The 17900-nt window shown below is 43.8% G+C and overlaps 2 protein-coding genes across 2 annotated transcripts in view; one reads left to right on the top strand and one right to left on the bottom strand.

Annotated features, from left to right (window-relative positions):
• Positions 1 to 17900, bottom strand: part of LOC149311725 (protein Wnt-5b) — a 143516-nt gene that overhangs the window by 71650 nt on the left and 53966 nt on the right. The window lies entirely within an intron of this gene.
• On the top strand, positions 3027 to 6131 carry LOC149311726 (F-box/LRR-repeat protein 14). Its single transcript, XM_089527764.1, has one exon. The coding sequence runs from the start codon at positions 3318 to 3320 to the stop codon at positions 4518 to 4520; it is 1203 nt and encodes a 400-aa protein (XP_089383890.1). The 5' UTR covers positions 3027 to 3317; the 3' UTR covers positions 4521 to 6131.

Genomic DNA, 17900 nt, shown 5'->3' on the forward strand with positions numbered 1-17900 from the left:
TGAATTTAATGAATAACTGACAACAAACGGGTTTGGGTGTTTGTTGTTTTTATTCAAATACAACTGGGAGGTTTCGTCTGACGTAAATCAACTGATAGGCATGACTTCACAGAGACAGTAAATCATATATTAAATACAGTATATTACTCACACTATATATATTATTCTCTCTCTCTCTCTCTCTCTCTCTATATATATATATATATATATATATATATGGAAGTGTGGGGTAGTTGTTTGAATGTTGGGTTGTGACTCTGGAGACCAGGGTTCAAATCCCTACTGAGCCATGAAACTCACTTGGGTGAGCCATACTCTCTCAGCCTCAGAGGATGGCAATGGTGAATCCCCTTTGGCAAAACTTGATAGGTTTACGTTAGAGTCATCATAAGTAAGAAAGGCACACAACAATTGCATATATATATATATATATATAGTATAACATATACATGGGAGCAATATGGTGTAGCAAGGGTTCAAATCCTTGCTTGGCCATGAAACTCACTGGGTGACCCTGGGTAAATCACATTCTCTCAGCCTCAGAGGATAACAATGGCAAACCCCTTCTGAAGAAATTAGCTCAGAAAACCTGGCCTTAGGGTTGCCACAAGTTGGAAATGATCTGAAGACATACAACAATATGATATACACACACACACACACACACACACACACACACAACATATATGTATATGTATGTGTATATTATACTAAATTGTGTGTGTGTGTTTGTGTTTTAAAAGCTCAATCTGAAGAGCTGCTTTTAACACTCTGTCTCATTCATATATATATATATATATGTATATGTATATATATATATATATATATATATATATATATATAATGCATGCTAAAATAAAAAGTACCCTTTGAGAAGCTGGCTTTACCACTATCCATTATTATAATTAGGACATCTGGTCATTCTGTGTATGTATATAATATATGATTATATTATATTATTGTATTTATAACTCGTTCTCTTGCTAAAATAAAAAAGCACCTCTGCAGGGTGTCCTCTAATACTTACCTCCCTATCTCTCTGAATGGAGGACCCCTTCTCTTCCTCCTCCCCTTTAGACCTCTCTTTTCCAGAGAGTTCTGGTGCCCCAATAAACTACCATTCCCAGGATTCCCTAGCACTGAGACAGGGCTCAGTCACAGCGGTATCAAACTGGATTATTTCTGCAGTGTGTTTTGGACCCAACACTATGTCTTATTTTTAGGACATCTGGCCACCCTCTCTGTGCGTGTGTGTATAATATGATTATATCATTTATTGTAGTTATATCCCCCTCTCAGTGTATGCTAAAATAAAAATCTCCATTTGGAGGGCTCCCTCTAACACTAGGACACCTGGTCTCCCTGTGTGTGTATATGATTATATTATATTATACTATTATATTATTTATACTCCCCTCTCTCTCACACACACATTATGTGTGTGTGTGTGTGTGTGTGTGTGTGCATGCTAGAATAAAAAGCACCATTTGGAGGGCTGCCTATAAGACTATCTGTCATCTCTAAGACATCTGGCCATCCTGTGTGTGTATATGCTTATATTATTTACTATATTTATACCTCAGTATTTCATATATATATATATATATATACACACACACACACACACACACACGAATATAAAGCACCGTTTGGAGGGCTCCCTATAACACTAGGACACCTGGTCACCCTGTGTGTGTGTATATGATTATTTTATATTATTTATTCCTTTATTGTATTTATACCCTCTCCCGTGTGTGTGTGTGTGTGTGTGTGTGTGTTAGAGGCAGCTCTATATATGTATGATATATGTATAAGAGGGGGAATAAATGCAATAAATGAAGAGAGAGAGAGAGAGAGAGAGAGAGAGAGAGAGAGAGGGTGTGTGTGTGTGTGTGTGTGTGTGTGTGTGTGTGTGTGTATATATATATATATATATATATATATATATATATATATATGGCTGCCTCTACCATTTCCTCCTCCCCTTTTCCCCTCAGGAAGCTCCCTTGCGGAGAGAAGAGGCCGAGAGAAGCCTCTTCGCGAGGAACAGAGCTTTTGGACTTCAACTCCCAGAATTCCAAGCCATTGGCCAACATGGCGGAGGCTTCTGGGAGCTGAAGTCCAAAGAAATCTCTTAAAGGGCACAGTTTGTGGGTTCTGTGAGGGTACTGTTTGTGGGTCTCCCGAGCCCCAAAGCGACACACGGCCCAGTCTGGCCTCCCTTTAAACTGATGATATGGAGAGTCCCTGTCTGCCCCAAGACGCCTCGCTTCCATTATGTCTAGTTTAGCTAATTTTAATCCGTATTTTATAATGTTGCTGTTTTTGCTTTAAGGCAGTAGGGGAATGGCGGATTATCTAGTGTTGGTTATGTATGTATTATGTGTTTTATTGATGTATTTGTGCTGTTGTAACCCGCCTCGACCCCTAGGGAGAGGCGGGATATCAACCAATAAATAAAAATAATAAATATTATTAATAATGTGCTATTGTAAGCCGCCTTGATCCGTAGAGAGGGGGGGATATAAATAAAATGTATCATCATCATCATCATATTATCACGGCACCAGAGCTCCCTCTCTCTCTCTCTTTTTTCCCCGAAACGCCTCACGGAAACTACATTTCCCACAATCCCCAGCTCTTTGAAAAGGGCAGTGCGTTTTTGAAACCTGAGGTAAAACAACAACTCCCAAACACATTCGAGGCTTAAGGCGCCTCAGTGATTGGAGGAGGAGGAGGGGCCGCTGTTGCCAAGGCGACGGCTGGGCGTGTTCGGGACCGTGCCACTCAGTGCGCAAGCGGCGCGCGCGAGAGGGGAGGGGTCAGGGGAAGGAGAAGTGGGAGGAGCCAAGCGACGTCACTGCCTCCGACGCCGACGCCGTCTCCTCGTCCTCTTCCTGAGCAGCAGCCTCGGCGTCCCCTCCCTCCTCCCTCCCTGCCTGGCTGCTGACGCGATTAGTGCGCGAGGCCCGGCAGAGCGAGAGCGAGAGAGCGAGCGAGAGGCTCGGAGGGGGAGGGGCCACGGCGGCGGCGGCTGAGGACAATCAGCGACGAAGGCAGCGGCGGCGGCGGCGGCGGCGCTGGCGCCGTTGTTTCCTGAGGGGCAGCGCTTGGGCCGCGAGGGAAAACAAAGGGAGCGGGAGTGGACGCGAGGCGGCCCGCGATGAGGCGCGGAGCCGTGGGCCGAGGAAGGGAGCGCGGCAGGGGCTGCGGCGGCGCCGAGGCCTGGCCTTTCTGAGGGGAAGCGGGGGCCGCGGAGGATGTGAGGCCTAGGCGCTGGGAGCGGCGTTGGGCCTGGTGCCGCGGGCGGGCGGGCGATGGAGACGCACATCTCGTGCCTGTTCCCGGAGCTGCTGGCCATGATCTTCGGCTACCTGGAGGTGCGGGACAAGGGCCGCGTGGCGCAGGTGTGCTCCGCCTGGCGGGACGCCGCCTACCACCGCTCGGTCTGGCGCGGCGTGGAGGCCAAGCTGCACCTGCGCCGCGCCAACCCCTCGCTCTTCCCGAGCCTGGCGGCCAGGGGCATCCGGCGCGTGCAGATCCTGTCCCTGCGCCGCAGCCTCAGCTACGTCATCCAGGGCATGGCCGAGATCGAGAGCCTCAACCTCAGCGGCTGCTACAACCTCACCGACAACGGCCTGGGGCACGCCTTCGTGGCCGAGATCTCCTCGCTGCGCGCCCTCAACCTCAGCCTCTGCAAGCAGATCACCGACAGCAGCCTGGGCCGCATCGCCCAGTACCTCAAGGGCCTGGAGGTGCTGGAGCTGGGCGGCTGCAGCAACATCACCAACACGGGGCTCCTGCTGGTCGCCTGGGGCCTCCAGCGCCTCAAGAGCCTCAACCTGCGCTCCTGCCGCCACCTCTCCGACGTGGGCATCGGGCACCTGGCCGGCATGACGCGCAGCGCCGCGGAAGGGTGCCTGGGCCTGGAGCAGCTCACCCTGCAGGACTGCCAGAAGCTCAGCGACCTCTCCCTCAAGCACCTGGCCAGGGGCCTCACCCGCCTGCGCCAGCTCAACCTCAGCTTCTGCGGAGGCATCTCCGACGCCGGGCTGCTGCACCTGTCGCACATGGGCAGCCTGCGCAGCCTCAACCTCCGCTCCTGCGACAACATCAGCGACACGGGCATCATGCACCTGGCCATGGGCACCTTGCGCCTCTCTGGGCTGGACGTCTCCTTCTGCGACAAAGTGGGCGACCAGAGCCTGGCCTACATCGCCCAGGGCCTGGACGGCCTGCGCTCCCTCTCCCTCTGCTCCTGCCACATCAGTGACGAGGGCATCAACCGCATGGTGCGCCAGATGCACGGCCTGCGCACCCTCAACATCGGGCAGTGCGTCCGCATCACCGACAAGGGCCTGGAGCTGATCGCGGAGCACCTCAGCCAGCTCACGGGCATCGACCTCTACGGCTGCACCCGCATCACCAAGAGGGGGCTGGAGCGCATCACGCAGCTGCCCTGCCTCAAGGTGCTCAACCTGGGACTCTGGCAAATGACTGAGAGCGAGAAGGTCAGGTGAGAGGAGGGGACGACCGAGACCCCCACCCACCAACCCAGCCACCCCTCTGGAGGGACTTATGGACTGACAGCTGCAACACAGAGGAAACAGAGAGAGAGAAAGGAGAATATCTCTCTAGTACTAGAGAGAGGAAAGGGGGTGGGTGGGAGAAGGGGAAAGCAGCCTCGATACTTGCTTGCCTGCCGCCCCCATCTGCCTGCCCAGCAGCGGAGGGAGGGCCACCGTCCTTCATAATTCCCTCATTTTGCACTGGAGGGAGACAACTGCACTCTTTATTATCAGCCTTCACTGTGGATGGATACAGTATCACTGTCCTTACCTTTTCCTATTGGGAATGCAGCTTCTCAATTCTTATGCACTGGGGATGGATAGCACCCCTTTCTCCAAGTTCCAGCCCCTTCTGCACTAGGGATGGAAGCCCCGGCGTGAGGAGGGAACCAGCCCTCCGCTCTTTATTATTAGTTCTCCCTCATACCCTTTCTCTCCACTGAAGACCCCCTCTTTCTTAAGCAGACTTTCTTTCCCATTCCTTTTTTTCCATTATGGTTCTCATCCAGTCCCCACAATGCTATTTTTAGTCAGCCACCTTTTTCTTCGTATAGTGTGTAGACAACCCATAGGAACACAGGAGGCTGCAATACACAAAGTCAAACCATTGGTCCTTCTAGCTCTTTATGAAATGGCAGCAGGTCTCTGAGGTCTCAGACAGGAGGTCCCTCCTTCTGCCCAGTTCTGTCCTTCTACCTTGTCCTATCCTCTACTTTCTCTTTTCCAAGATACAGCCGTGTTAGTCTGTAGAATCAGAGATGTAGAGAGATCTTATTGTACCTTTGAGACTAACTGGAAGACGTTGGCAGCATAAGCTTTCGTAGACTAAAGTCTACTTCCTCAGATGCATATGCATCTGAGGAAGTGGACTTTACGAAAGCTTATGCTGCCAACTTCTTTTTTTTTCCAGTTAATCTCAAAGGTGCTGCAGGATCTCCCTACATCTCTTCTCTTTTCTCGTGCTTGATGCTGAGCAGGGTTTTTTCTTTCCTTTGACAGAGCACAGTAACAAGAGTGTCAGCTCAGAGCACTCATTTCTGCTCACTGTCGCTTGGGGAGAGTGGAGAGGGGTCATCCAACCACAGTATTTCTTTTCAGACCCAATTTCATACTGTATCCATCTCACTTCATCTCTGACTTTCCTTTGCTGCCAAAACCCCTATAGAGGTTGAAGTCACCTTTGGCAACGTTTTTCACCCCAACTACCTGTTTTTTTCTCTTTTGTAGTATGAGATTTCAAAACAACAACAACATATCCACCCATACATTCCCCCCCCCCCTTTGGAGGACTGGGGCATAGAAACAATGGAATTAAATGTCACTTGTATGCCACTAGAAATACTGTGACTGACTTTTATTTAGCAATGCCTAACAAACAGTAACATCTGCATCACTCCTTTCAACTTCCCTTTTCTTAAAGTCTTGTAACTGATCTCTTCCCTCTTACTCATTCTTTTCAGTGTTCATCTTTGTACAAGGTATGATTTTGAAAGTCATTTGAAGTGGATGTTCTTGTGGGTTTTTAAGTACACCTTTTTCTGTTGAATATATTTTCTCTATAAATGTTTGGCTACCTCGGGTGTTTTTTTCCTTTTTTGTTGTTGTTGTTCTGTCCTCAATCTCTCCCACCTCACATCCTGCCCTGGAAGTTTTTTACCAGAAAGATAAGAGACTGAAATATTTTTGTGCCTAGACTGGAAAGGTATCTCTTGGGTTTCTAATTTGGAGAGGGGCAGGGAGAAAAAAGGCTAGTTGGAGTTTCTTTCCCATGTCCCACCTAAATGCTACCTTGTGCCTCTCCCTCTCTGACTAAGGTTCTGCAGTGCTCTTGCATTTCTTCTCTTCTAGCACAAACATAGCATCCAATCTGGTGACTGAGTAGTGGTTAAAAGAAATGTGAAGTAGAAGCTCTGTTTCTTTAAAATATATGCAAATTTCCACCTCCCCTTCTCTCAAATTGCCTACTAGGTCAAGTAAGGAGCTTCCTGTGTGGAAGCAGAAAGAGGAGCAAGCAAAACAAATCGCCTGGCAGTTGTAACATGATGAACAGGAAAAGTCAATTTCATGTGTTTTGGTTCTCTTTATTAAAATAAAGCCACTTCTTGACTACTTGTCTTTAACAAAAAAGAAAGAAAAGGAGGAATAGGACAGCTCTGAAGATGGCAAAAAAAGGGGGGGAGGGGAGAAGGAGCAGCTGTGCAGATTTTCCGGTCCTCCAGAGTCGCAGGTCATGGAACTCAGACAAGCCCAGGCACACAAGCTCATCATGGAATAATAAATGTACTGTTTGTGAATTTGTATAAAATTAAAGATCCTCTTAAAACATTTTATATTCTTACAGTAAAAGGTTAAACTGATATTTATATAATAAAAGAGGAAATATGAAGTATGTTTTTGAAAAAAAAAGTTGCACCTGTGTTATCTTTGCCTTTTAAAGGCAGGTATATTTGACCTGAAATGGTGAGAAGAGTGGCTGTTGTTACAGAGCTGTTGCTGTGTTCCTTCTCTGTCAGTGGCTAGTTTGGTCCAGCAAATCAAAGGAATGGAAGGCTTTGTCCTTTCAGGGCAGGAGGCTAAGCAGCTTCAAAATTAAAAAGTTCACAACAAAGTTGTCGGTTTCATTTAAAAGTATCTGTCAGAAATCATAGTTTATCCTACTCTGTATATGCAATTTGTAACTTAGTGTTGGGCAAATAACCACCGTTTTGACAGAGCTTCTAAAAAAACAGATGTTGAGAACAGTATGAGGCTTTTCGTTATTCAAAAGAGTTAAAAGTTCAGACTTTGCTTCTGCGCATGAGGGTGTCTGAAAATTACGTTTGTGATTTGAAATTGTCAAAGTTAATTTTAAGACACCCTGTCAATTATTAGAAGCGAAGCTTGGAAAGGGATGAAAGCACACTTGCCATCCAAGTTTGCAGATAAATGTGAAGGTCAAACTTGGATGTCAAAACTACCCTAAACCAGAGAGGTAAATAAGTTTTTTCTTTTGTATTCTTCTCTGACTTTTGCCCTGACAGTGATCTTTCTAAAAACTTCCCGATTGAGCTCTTTTTTTAAAGCGGAGGGGTGTCCAGTGGTGCTTGAAAAGAAGAGCATTGTTTTATGCTCTATAAGTCATGAAGCATGGATTTCTTTCCTCTTTTCTTATTAAAAGGGGGGGGGGGTAGAGAGAATGTGAAACGGTGGAAGGAGCTGAGCCATTGTTCAGGAAAGTTAAAAGAGGAGCTGTCCTTGCTTGCTTGCTTGCTTGTTCAGTCATGCATACTGAATCTTTCTGTGTCAGGGTCCCTATGGAAGGGAGGAGGGGTGGTTCGTTCCTTCTTTTTAACATTCCTCTCCAGGCCTGGCTGTATTTAAGCTGCTTTTCCTCCATGTGGAGGGTGGGATGGGGGGATGGTCTGGAGTTCCTGTACATTTGCATTTCAAGCACTTGCAGGGCTGTAGAAGGGCTACTCCTTTCTATTCAAAGGGTTCTCTCTACTAGTTGTGTCTTCTGTACCCCAGGTAAACTAACTATTCCCAACAAAGGTGGAGGAATTCAAAGATATTCTGGAAAATCAGTATGCAAAGAGATCTTGTAGCACCTTCGAGTCTAACTGAAAGATGCATCTGAGGACGAAGAAGCAAGTCTGCATGCTCATGCTACCAACTTCTTTCTTTTGCATACTGATATCCCCAACAAAGTCAAAGCAAAAAAGGCAAATGCTTCTTTAGCTAGTCTGAACTTGCAACTACAGTATTTTGTCCTTCAATATTTAAGAGTAATATACATACCCTCATAAGAAGAAGAGCAGAATGGTTGTTCTGGGTGCGGGATGAACAACCCTTGAGTTTCTTGTTCAGACTAAGGTTTACTGGATCTTCACTGTGCCCTGGAGGAAACCAGCACCTAGGCTGTTATTGTTGCTTTTATTTAAAACCTTTCATGCTTTCTACTGGGAGCTGAATACAAAAGCTGCATTGTTCTCATTGGTAAAAGCCAGCACAATTGGATCTAATTGAGCCTGACACTACATCCATCTTTTACTTGGAGGGAGGTGTAAGATCTGTTTCTATGTCTCCCCCTCTTGGCCTTTAAAAATTATAGTAGGTTTGTGAGTGAAGAGATTATGAACCCTATTAAAATGGGAGTGCTTGACACAGTCGGTTAATAATGGTAGACAACACAGGCGCATGTTTTGTTAAAATAAGCCCCAATCATTTTCTTGCACCTAACTAATTGATATTATTTTTTTCATTGGTTTTATACAGTGCTCTTACTATCTTGACTGGCACCATAGATACTTTTTAAAAAGAAAAATATGCTGAAACTAAAGTTTTCTTGGGATTTGATAGTATTATAATACAGTATTAAGAAGGTAGAATGTCTTTAATCCATCACCTCCACAGAGGAGTTTACAATCATGCTTTTTATTCTGTAGCATACACCATTATAGATAACAATTTGTACCAATAATTCTAACTTGAACCATGTCTGTTACCAATGAAGGAGTGGATTTACACCACAAGCATCCCATTATGGGTCAAAACACACTGCAGAAATAATCCAGTTTGAGACCACTAATTGCCCTGGTTCAGTGCTAGGAAATCCTGGGAATTGCAGTTTGCTGTGACACCAGAGGTCTCTGACAGAGAAGGGTAAATGTCTCATCAAACTAGTTCCCAGAATTCCCCAGCATTGAGCCAAGGCAGTTAAAGTGGTCTCAAACTGGATTATTTCTGCAGTATTCTTGAGAAAATATTATCTAAAAATAAACTATTCAAGCTGCAATTTTTTTAAAAAAAAATCCTTACTAAGCTTTCTTCCAGCTCACAGTAACAATTTAAAATGGTTTAATTTTCAGTACTAAAAAATAGGTGAATAGGTTGCTATCTCCCGTATGCATATCCTAAACCAGTGATTCCCAAACATTGGTTGTCCAAGTGTTTGGGACTTCAACTCTCAGAAGACCCAGCCAGCTTAGTCAACAATCAGGAATTTGGGGTGCTGAAGGTCAAAACATCTAGAGCGCCAAAGTTTGGGAATCACTGTCCTAAACCAACATAATGCAGATCCTATGCATGTTTACTTGGGAGTAAACATCACTGAGCTCTGGGGGATTTAAGAGTTAACATGCATCAGAAATTGTGGAGGACAGGATGCAGATGGGCTTTTGCCAACTGGTATTTATTTACAGTTCAGTCCTGTAGGACTGTACAGTATGTTGTTGTTGTTGTGTGCCTTAAAGTCATTTCAGACTTATGGTGACCCTTAGGCTTAACTGTCATGGGGTTTTCTTGGCCAGACTTGTTCAAGGGGATTTGCCTTTATTTTCCTCAGAGTATAACTCACCCAAGGTAACCCAGTGGGTTTCCATGGCAGAATGGGACTTCAAACTCTGGTCTACAGAATGGTAGTTCAACATTCAAACCACTGTACACTCATCCCTCCATATTTGCGGCTTTGATATTTGTGGATTTGATTATTCACGAATTTGATTAATATGTTCTCTCTAGGAATATCTAGGTCCTCTAGTGCAACTCTATGGCCAACTTTAAAAGTTGCACTGAAAGACTTAACGAGATTCCTAGAGAAAATAGTCCACTAGGCATTTGTAGCTCCTCCAGTGCAGTTCTATGGTCAGTGTCTGCGGGACATTGACCAGAGTTGCACTGGAGGACCTAGAGATTCCTAAAGAGTGTCCTCTCAGGTAAAAACATGGTGTTTCTGTTATTTGCGGTTTTTCCATATTCACAGGGGTCTTGTGCCCTTAACAAGTGTACTTCACTGGCTCCCTAAAGGCACCCATCTGATCTTGGACACTAAGCAGGATCAGCCCTGGTTAGTACTTGGATGGGGAATTGCCACACAAACACCAAGTACTGTAGGTTGTATTTCAGAGGAAAGAACTGGCAAAACCGCCTCTTGAGTATTGTGTAAGAAAACCCTATGAAATTCATGGGGTCACCATAAGCCAACAGGCAACCTGAAGGCACATAGAATACCAGAAGCAAGTCCTGTTGGGTTTAATAGGTCTTGTTCCTAGTGGAGTGTATAGAGGATGGAAACAGAAAACAGTTTCTAATACTCCAGTCCTACGTAATTCTAGATAAGCTGAATGGGAGGTATTTATCAGTATGCATGCATATTGCTACTTAATTTTTAAAACAAAGTCCTTTTATTCACAAGGATTTTTTTTAACATCAGATAAAAGTGACTTTTTTATTCTCCAAGTACAGTGGAGAATTTTATCACCCAGAAATCACAGAGAGAACAAAAGAAATGGGACTAAACCTAATGCATTAACTCTCTGTTTCCTTGAGTGCTGTCTCTCTATGTTAGCAAATGGGGCACTTCCCATAGCAAGGATCTGTGTGGGGTTTTTTTTTATTTTCGTTCTTGGAATAATTTTTTTTAGATTGGAAATCTAATACTGCTACAGTCACACATATTCTTAAAATGTGTTCAAATAATGATTATAATCTCAATGTTTGATTTTACTGCCAATATTATATTTCCCTTGGCCCTCTCCCAGCCAAAATAAGAACAAGCTCTTACTATGTTATTTCTTAATTGAGTAAGGGAGGGAATTTGCCCTCCAGACATTGCTACTAAACAGGCATGTGGGACATTGCAGAATTCCCAAGTATGGCTTGGTTTGTAGGACAGGGTAAAAATCTTAGGGCTGGTCAGTGATATATCCAAGCATCATAGAATCATAGAGTTGGAAGAGACCACTAGGGCCATCCAGTCCAACCCCCCGCCATGCAGGAAATCCAAATCAAAGCATCCCTGACAGATGGCAATCCAGCCTCTGTTTAAGGACCTCCAAGGAAGAAGAGACTATCACCCTCCGAGGGAGTGCATTCCACTGTCGAACAGCCCTTACTGTCAGGAAGTTCCTCCTAATGTTGAGGTGGAATCTCTTTTCCTGTAGCTTGCATCCATTGTTCCGGGTTCTGTTCTCTGGAGCAGAAGAAAACATGCTTGTTCCCTCCTCAATATGACATCCCTTCAAATATTTAAATAGCGCTATCATATCACCTCTTCTTTTCTCCAGGCTAAACATCCCCAGCTCCCTAAGTCGTTCCTCATAGGACATGGTTTCCAGACCCTTCACTATTTTTGTCGCCCTCCTTTGGACACGCTCCAGTTTCTCAATGTCCTTTTTGAATTGTGGCGCCCAGAACTGGACACAATATTCTAGGTGGGGCCTGACCAAAGCAGAATACAGTGGCACTATTACTTCTCTTGATCTAGACACTATACTTTTATTGATGCAGCCTAAAATTGCATTGGCCTTTTTAGCTGCCGCATCACACACATCATTTGAAACTCTTCCGAAACCAAAGAAATATTTTAGTGTTGAACTAGGAAGTGTGAAATGTAGCATCTAAACACTGCTGTCACATGAAACCTACTCTTGCTTGTTCAAAATTTCATGATAAAGCAATTGCATTGAAATGAACCACTATATGGTCACTAAGCAGAGCCTGAGAAAGTTACTACAATTTCCAGATTCCTAAAACCAGCATGGTCTGGTGGACTGAACACTAGATTGTGATATCTTGGCCTACAAGAAACTGGTTGAAAGTGTCAGCCAGGAAAACCCCAATTTAGACCCTGACATAGCCATGAAGTGGCTTTAAGGAAGCCATGATCTCTCAACCCACCCTCCCTTGCAACAGCTGTATAATATAGCTGACCTTTATATGTAGGGTAACCATATATCTTTGAGACAAAAATGGGACACTGTGATGGTAAAAATGGGATGAGGTTATGTAATATTTCATATCCATGGAAAAGTAAGACAACAAAAGGAAGATAACAAAGGTTTTATTACATAAACCTATTAAGCTAACAAAATTTTTCTTCAGTGACAGAACTCATACAAAAATTCAGGTAAATGTTGAGGGGGACTGGATTTCACCATGATCGTACATGAATATTTCTCCAACAAAGTAATCTTGCGCAGCAAATTTCAGTCTTTCAATACCTTATCCTAAACTGTCTCGCACTCCATGACACAATTTTGTTTTTACAGCCACAATTCCAAACAGGGATCTTCAAACCACTTTTGCAACATAATGACATTTTTTCTTGAAAATGGGACAAAATTAACATTTATATTAAAACAACAGGCCAGTCTGAAAATATGAAGGGGAAAAAAAGATACCATCCTGTTTAAAATTGTACGTATGGTCTGCCTATTTATAGGGTAAAGAAGACAGGTCCAAAACACATTGCAGAAATAATCTGGTTTGAGCCAGCTTTAATGCCCTGGTTTAGTGCTAGGGAATTCAATGAACAGTAGTTTATTGTGGCACCAGAGCTCTGATAGAGAATGCTAAATGTCTCACAAAACTATAGTTCCCAAAATTCCACAGAATTGAACCAGGGCAGTTAAATCCAGTCTCAAACTGGATTATTTCTGCAGAGTGTTCTGGACCTAAGAGATTGAATTCGAAGCATTTCACTTAACACCAAAATGTTATATAAATGCAAAGTATTATTATTTTATCTTTATTATTATCACAGAGAAGGTAGATAGTTAAAGAGGCACATGTTAGCCCCAAGAGGGAGATATTTGGGAGAGGAGAGGAAGAGTAAAAAATTGTAAATAGCAGAGAAGGCAATGCACCTCGGTGATAGCATTTCAAAGGGTTCTGCAAAATCTCCTGGCCTCAGGAAAAAGCAAGAGCCCTGGTTCCAGTAAAGAGAGGCCTTTGTGTCTCCTCCCAACCTCCCTCCTGCAAAACCTGCCTCTATGGGCAGCTGCTCTTTCCTGCTGCTGTCTGTTAAGAAAAGAAAATCGATAAACTCTACTGGAAGAGCTGAGCCTCTTTGAAGACCTCTAAGGATGCCTTCTAGGCGCTGTGCCAGGGCTCTTGCCCTGATTGCATAATGCTTCCCTCCTAGTGTCCAGCCACAGTCCTTCCTGTCAAATTCTTTAGCCTTAACGCTGCATGGAGCATGTGGGATGGGGGGGGAGCAGGGGGAAAGAAGGCAGAGGTAGAACTCAGCTTTTTTTTGCTGGCAAGGGTTAGATTCCTTGCACATTTGTGTTGCAATATAGCTAGCACATCTTCCTCCCCCTACACATACACCCTCATTAAATTTAATCTAGTTGGTAAAAACAGGCCCTTGTGAAAACTGAGCCTAAAATAGCTTTCAGATTTCACGTTAATTTAGAACAACAGTTCTCTCCACATTTTCGTTCTTGGAAAGGAATAAGAAAAATGGGAAACCACTGTAACAAGCGTGTGTGCTTGTGTGGATACGCCTTCAAGTCGCCTGTTGGCTTAAGGCAACCCCCATGAATTTCAAAGGGTTTTCTTAGGAAAGGAGTACTCAGAGGTGGTTTTGTCAGTTCCTTCCTCTGAAATACAGCCTTCAGCACCTGGTATTCCTTGGCGGTCTTCCATCCAAGTACTAAACAGGGAAGATTCTGCTTAGCTTCCAAGATCAGATGGGATCTGGTGCCTTTAGGGTATTTAGGTACTTGCATAAAAAAGAGTGACATCTATAAAAATGAATATGAAAAGTGAACATGCTTTTCCCATACATTACCAAGGAGAGTTGCAGGGAATCCCTTCTGAAACCCTTGACTGCTGCTTAATTTGTGTGCAGATGATACTGAACAGAGGGACCACTGGTATAAGTTCCATGTCAACATCCAACCCAATATTTGCACCTAGCAGATACATCTGAACATACAATGGAAGCATATGTCACTCACAGAAAGTGGAAAGAATAAATCACCAGGAACAGGAAATATCCCAACTGAACCTCTTCAAACCTTACAAACAGAATCAATTCCAGCGTTAACCAAACTATGTCAATAAATATGGAAAACAAAAAGTGGCCAACAAATTGGAAGTCATCGATATGCATCCCCATTAAAAAGGGGGGGATGGGTGGGACCATAGCATTAATTTCCCATGCAAGCAAAATTATGCTCAAATTTTTGCAGCATAGACTCCAATCATATATGGAGAGAGAACTGCCAGATGTCTAAACAGGTTTCAGGAAAGGAAGATGTACTAGGGAGCACATCACAACCATATGATGGATAATGGAGCGAGCCAAAGAATTTCAGGGGGGGGGGGGGAAATCAGCATGTGCTTTATAGACTATATAGCAAGGCCTTTGCATAGTTCATAAAAAGCTATGGAATGCTCTTGAAGAAATGGGAGTGCCACTACATTTGATAGTCCTGATGAAGAATCTGTACTTAGGAAGAGGCTACTGTTAGAACAGAACAGTGAGGAACAGAATGGTTTCCAGGTGGCAAAGGGGTCAGGAAATGCTGCATTTTATCACCCTACTGTTCAACCTGCATACAGAAAATATCATATGTAGAGCAGATTTTGATACGGAAGGAGAAGTGAAGATAGGAGGAAGGAACATCAACAATATAAGATATGCAGACAACATCATACTACTAATGGAAAGCATAACAGACTTGGAACAATGACTAAAGAAAGTCAAAGAAAAAAAGCACAAAGACAGGCCTAATGTTAAGCATAAAACAAAAATAATGACCACAGAGGATTTACATAAATTCAACTAGATAAAGGGGAAGTCGAAATAGTTAAAGATTTCCCATACCTTGAATCAAACATTGATCACAACGGAGACTGCAATCTCTGTCAGAAGATTAGGAATGGGATGGGCAGCTTTGAAAGAACTAGAGAAAATATTAAAGTGTAAAGATATGCAGCTGAATACTAAAGTTAGAATTGTCCAAGCCATTGTATTCCTCATTACCATGTACAGATGTGAGAGCTGGACAGTGAAGAAAGCAGATAGGAAGAAAATTAATTCATTTGAAATGAAAAGACAAACAAATGGGTCCTAGAACAGATCAAGCCAGAACTCTCCCTGGAAGCCAAAATGACTAAACTGAGGCTGTCAGACTTTGGCCCCATCATGAGAAAGCATGACTCATTAGAAAAGACAATGATGCTGGGGAAAGTCGAGGTAAGTAGAAAGAGAGGAAGACCACATACCAGATGGATAGACCTGAGCCTGCAGGACATGAGCAGAGATGTAGATGATGGGGGGTTGGAGATTATCAACTTGAAAGCAACTAACAACAACAATAGACCAGTAGTTCTCAAACCTGGGCCAGAATCCTTCAACATTGGCCGTTCTGGCTGGGGCTTCTGCAAGTTGGAAGTGCCAGAGAGTCTACATCCATGTTGTATATACACCGTGCATCTGAGAAAGTGGGCAAAAGTCTACGAAAGCTCATAGCATAGTAACTCTGTTAGTATCCAAAGTGCTACTAATATCTTCATTGTTTTATATACAGTAGAGTAACATGACTGCCCCTTTGGAAATTGGTAGGAAAAAGCTTTTTCAATTCCTAAATGTGATCATTGGATATACTTTTGTCATTTTTATTTTCAATGTAGTAATTATATATTCGCAGGATGTACAGCAGCCTTCCACAATCTAGGCTGGCTTGGGCTGTGTTACACTACAGTTCCCATTATCCCACACAGCTACCTCTGACTGGATCATAGTAGTTAGGAGTCCAACACATCAAGAAGGCACCATGTAGAGAAGTGCTGCTCTAAGATACAGAGTTAAGAGAATATGGTCAGTACTATGAATTTCCTTAAAAGCTGTTGTATGCATACCAGCTGCACCAGAATAGTCCTATTGATTTCAGGATTTCCGAAGTTAGTCTAAAAAAGGTTCTCACTATTTTCAGATATGCTACCTTCTCCTGAGCCTCATACTTTGTAGAATGCTAAATCAGGATGGATAAAATGCATCCCTCCAGATTTTGTTGGATCCATTCATCTAAGTCAGTTTAGCAAAAGACAAGGAACAGTGCAGTCTCAACAATATCTGGAGGGTTGTGTTATGTCCACTCTTCCTACCTAAGCCAAGATTTGTCTGTACCTGTACAGTACTATAGAGCCAGCATGGTGTAGTGGTATGAGTGCTGGACTACAACTCTGGAGATCAGGTTTCGATTCTCTGCTGGGTCATGGAAACCCACTAGGTGACTTGGTTGAGTCACACAGGCTGAGCCCCAGAAAACCCTGTGATAGCCTTAGGGTCACTATAAGCAGTGTTAGAGCATTGGATTATGACTCTGTAGACCAGGCTTCAATTCCCCATCTCTGCCATTAAACCCACTGGGTGACCTTAGGCAAGTCACACTCTCTCAGCCTCAGAGGAAGGCAATAGGAAGCCTCCTCTGAATAAATATTGCCAAGAAAACCCAATGATAAGGTTGGCTTTGGGTTGCCGTAAGTCAGAAATGACTTGGAAGGCACACAGCAATAACAACAACAGAAACAACAGACTTGTACCACTGTTCTATGATTCATTCCTGAGGCAAGAAATCCAACTGGTGCCCCCAGGGTGGTAAAAGATATTCCTAAATAAATTAATTATCTTTTCTTTTCTTTAACAGGGCTCCAAAACTGCCATCTGACATAAGCACTGGCCCAGTCTGACAGTTGTTATTTGGGACATTGCAGTCTCAGTTTGACTCCTTCTCCAGTGAGGGGATCAGGGCAGGTAGCATTGCAACAACTATTGGCTCCAAGCAGAGAAGGCAGAGTCTTTCCTTGCCTTAGGGTTCATAAATCTGTATGTAAACAGCATAAAGAAAAGAGAGGATATGTATATGATACAGGATTCCAGGAAGGCGTGAGTGATGTGGATATATGGAAAGCAAAACAACACTTTGTAAAATGTAAGTGCATTAAAAATAATTGCAAATTGCACCTAAAAGGAGAGCTTGCTGATGGGGGATGGCATAGAAATAAGAGGCCACAGCAGAAAGCAGAAGCTCAAGGAGGATAGCAGGTGGCACGACTCACCAGTAACAGATATTGACAGGGAGGACACAGCTGAAAAATGGGCTAGGTGATTTATGGACTACAATCCCTGAGATGCGCATTCAAAAACTGAACTCTAATTGTGGTGAAGTCCTTTTAATTGCACATGCGCACAGAGCACCAGCTGGTCTCGCTCAATAAATGGAAAGAAAGTATTTCCAGACAAACCAGCCCAGACTCTAGGAGGGCACCCCTTTCACTCTCCATTATTGCTTCAATTAGCTGCACACTGACACAGGAGTTCAGAATCCATTCTCAGTCAGAAATAACAAGGCCAGAGTTTCAGCGATGCAGACAGCAATCTCCATCCAGGTCATTATCTTCCTCTACGAGTGTGTGAGCATCTTACTCTTTGCCCCCAAAGGGACTGAGCATTTGTAAGCTGTGCATTCCAACTGAACATTTTAAAAGGCGTAAAGATACTCACAAAGCACCTGTTCCCAAACCCCCTTTATTTATTGTTTATTAGTTGCATTTCTAGTC

The sequence above is a fragment of the Sceloporus occidentalis genome, unplaced genomic scaffold (genome assembly GCF_023333645.1).
Source record: "Sceloporus occidentalis isolate IW3139 unplaced genomic scaffold, rSceOcc1.0.p SCAF_5, whole genome shotgun sequence".
Taxonomy (NCBI): Eukaryota; Metazoa; Chordata; class Lepidosauria; order Squamata; family Phrynosomatidae; genus Sceloporus; species Sceloporus occidentalis.

Coding starts and splice junctions, on each gene's coding strand:
- LOC149311726 (XM_089527764.1), top strand. CDS start 3,318: ATGGAGACGCACATCTCGTGCCTGTTCCCGGAGCTGCTGGCCATGATC.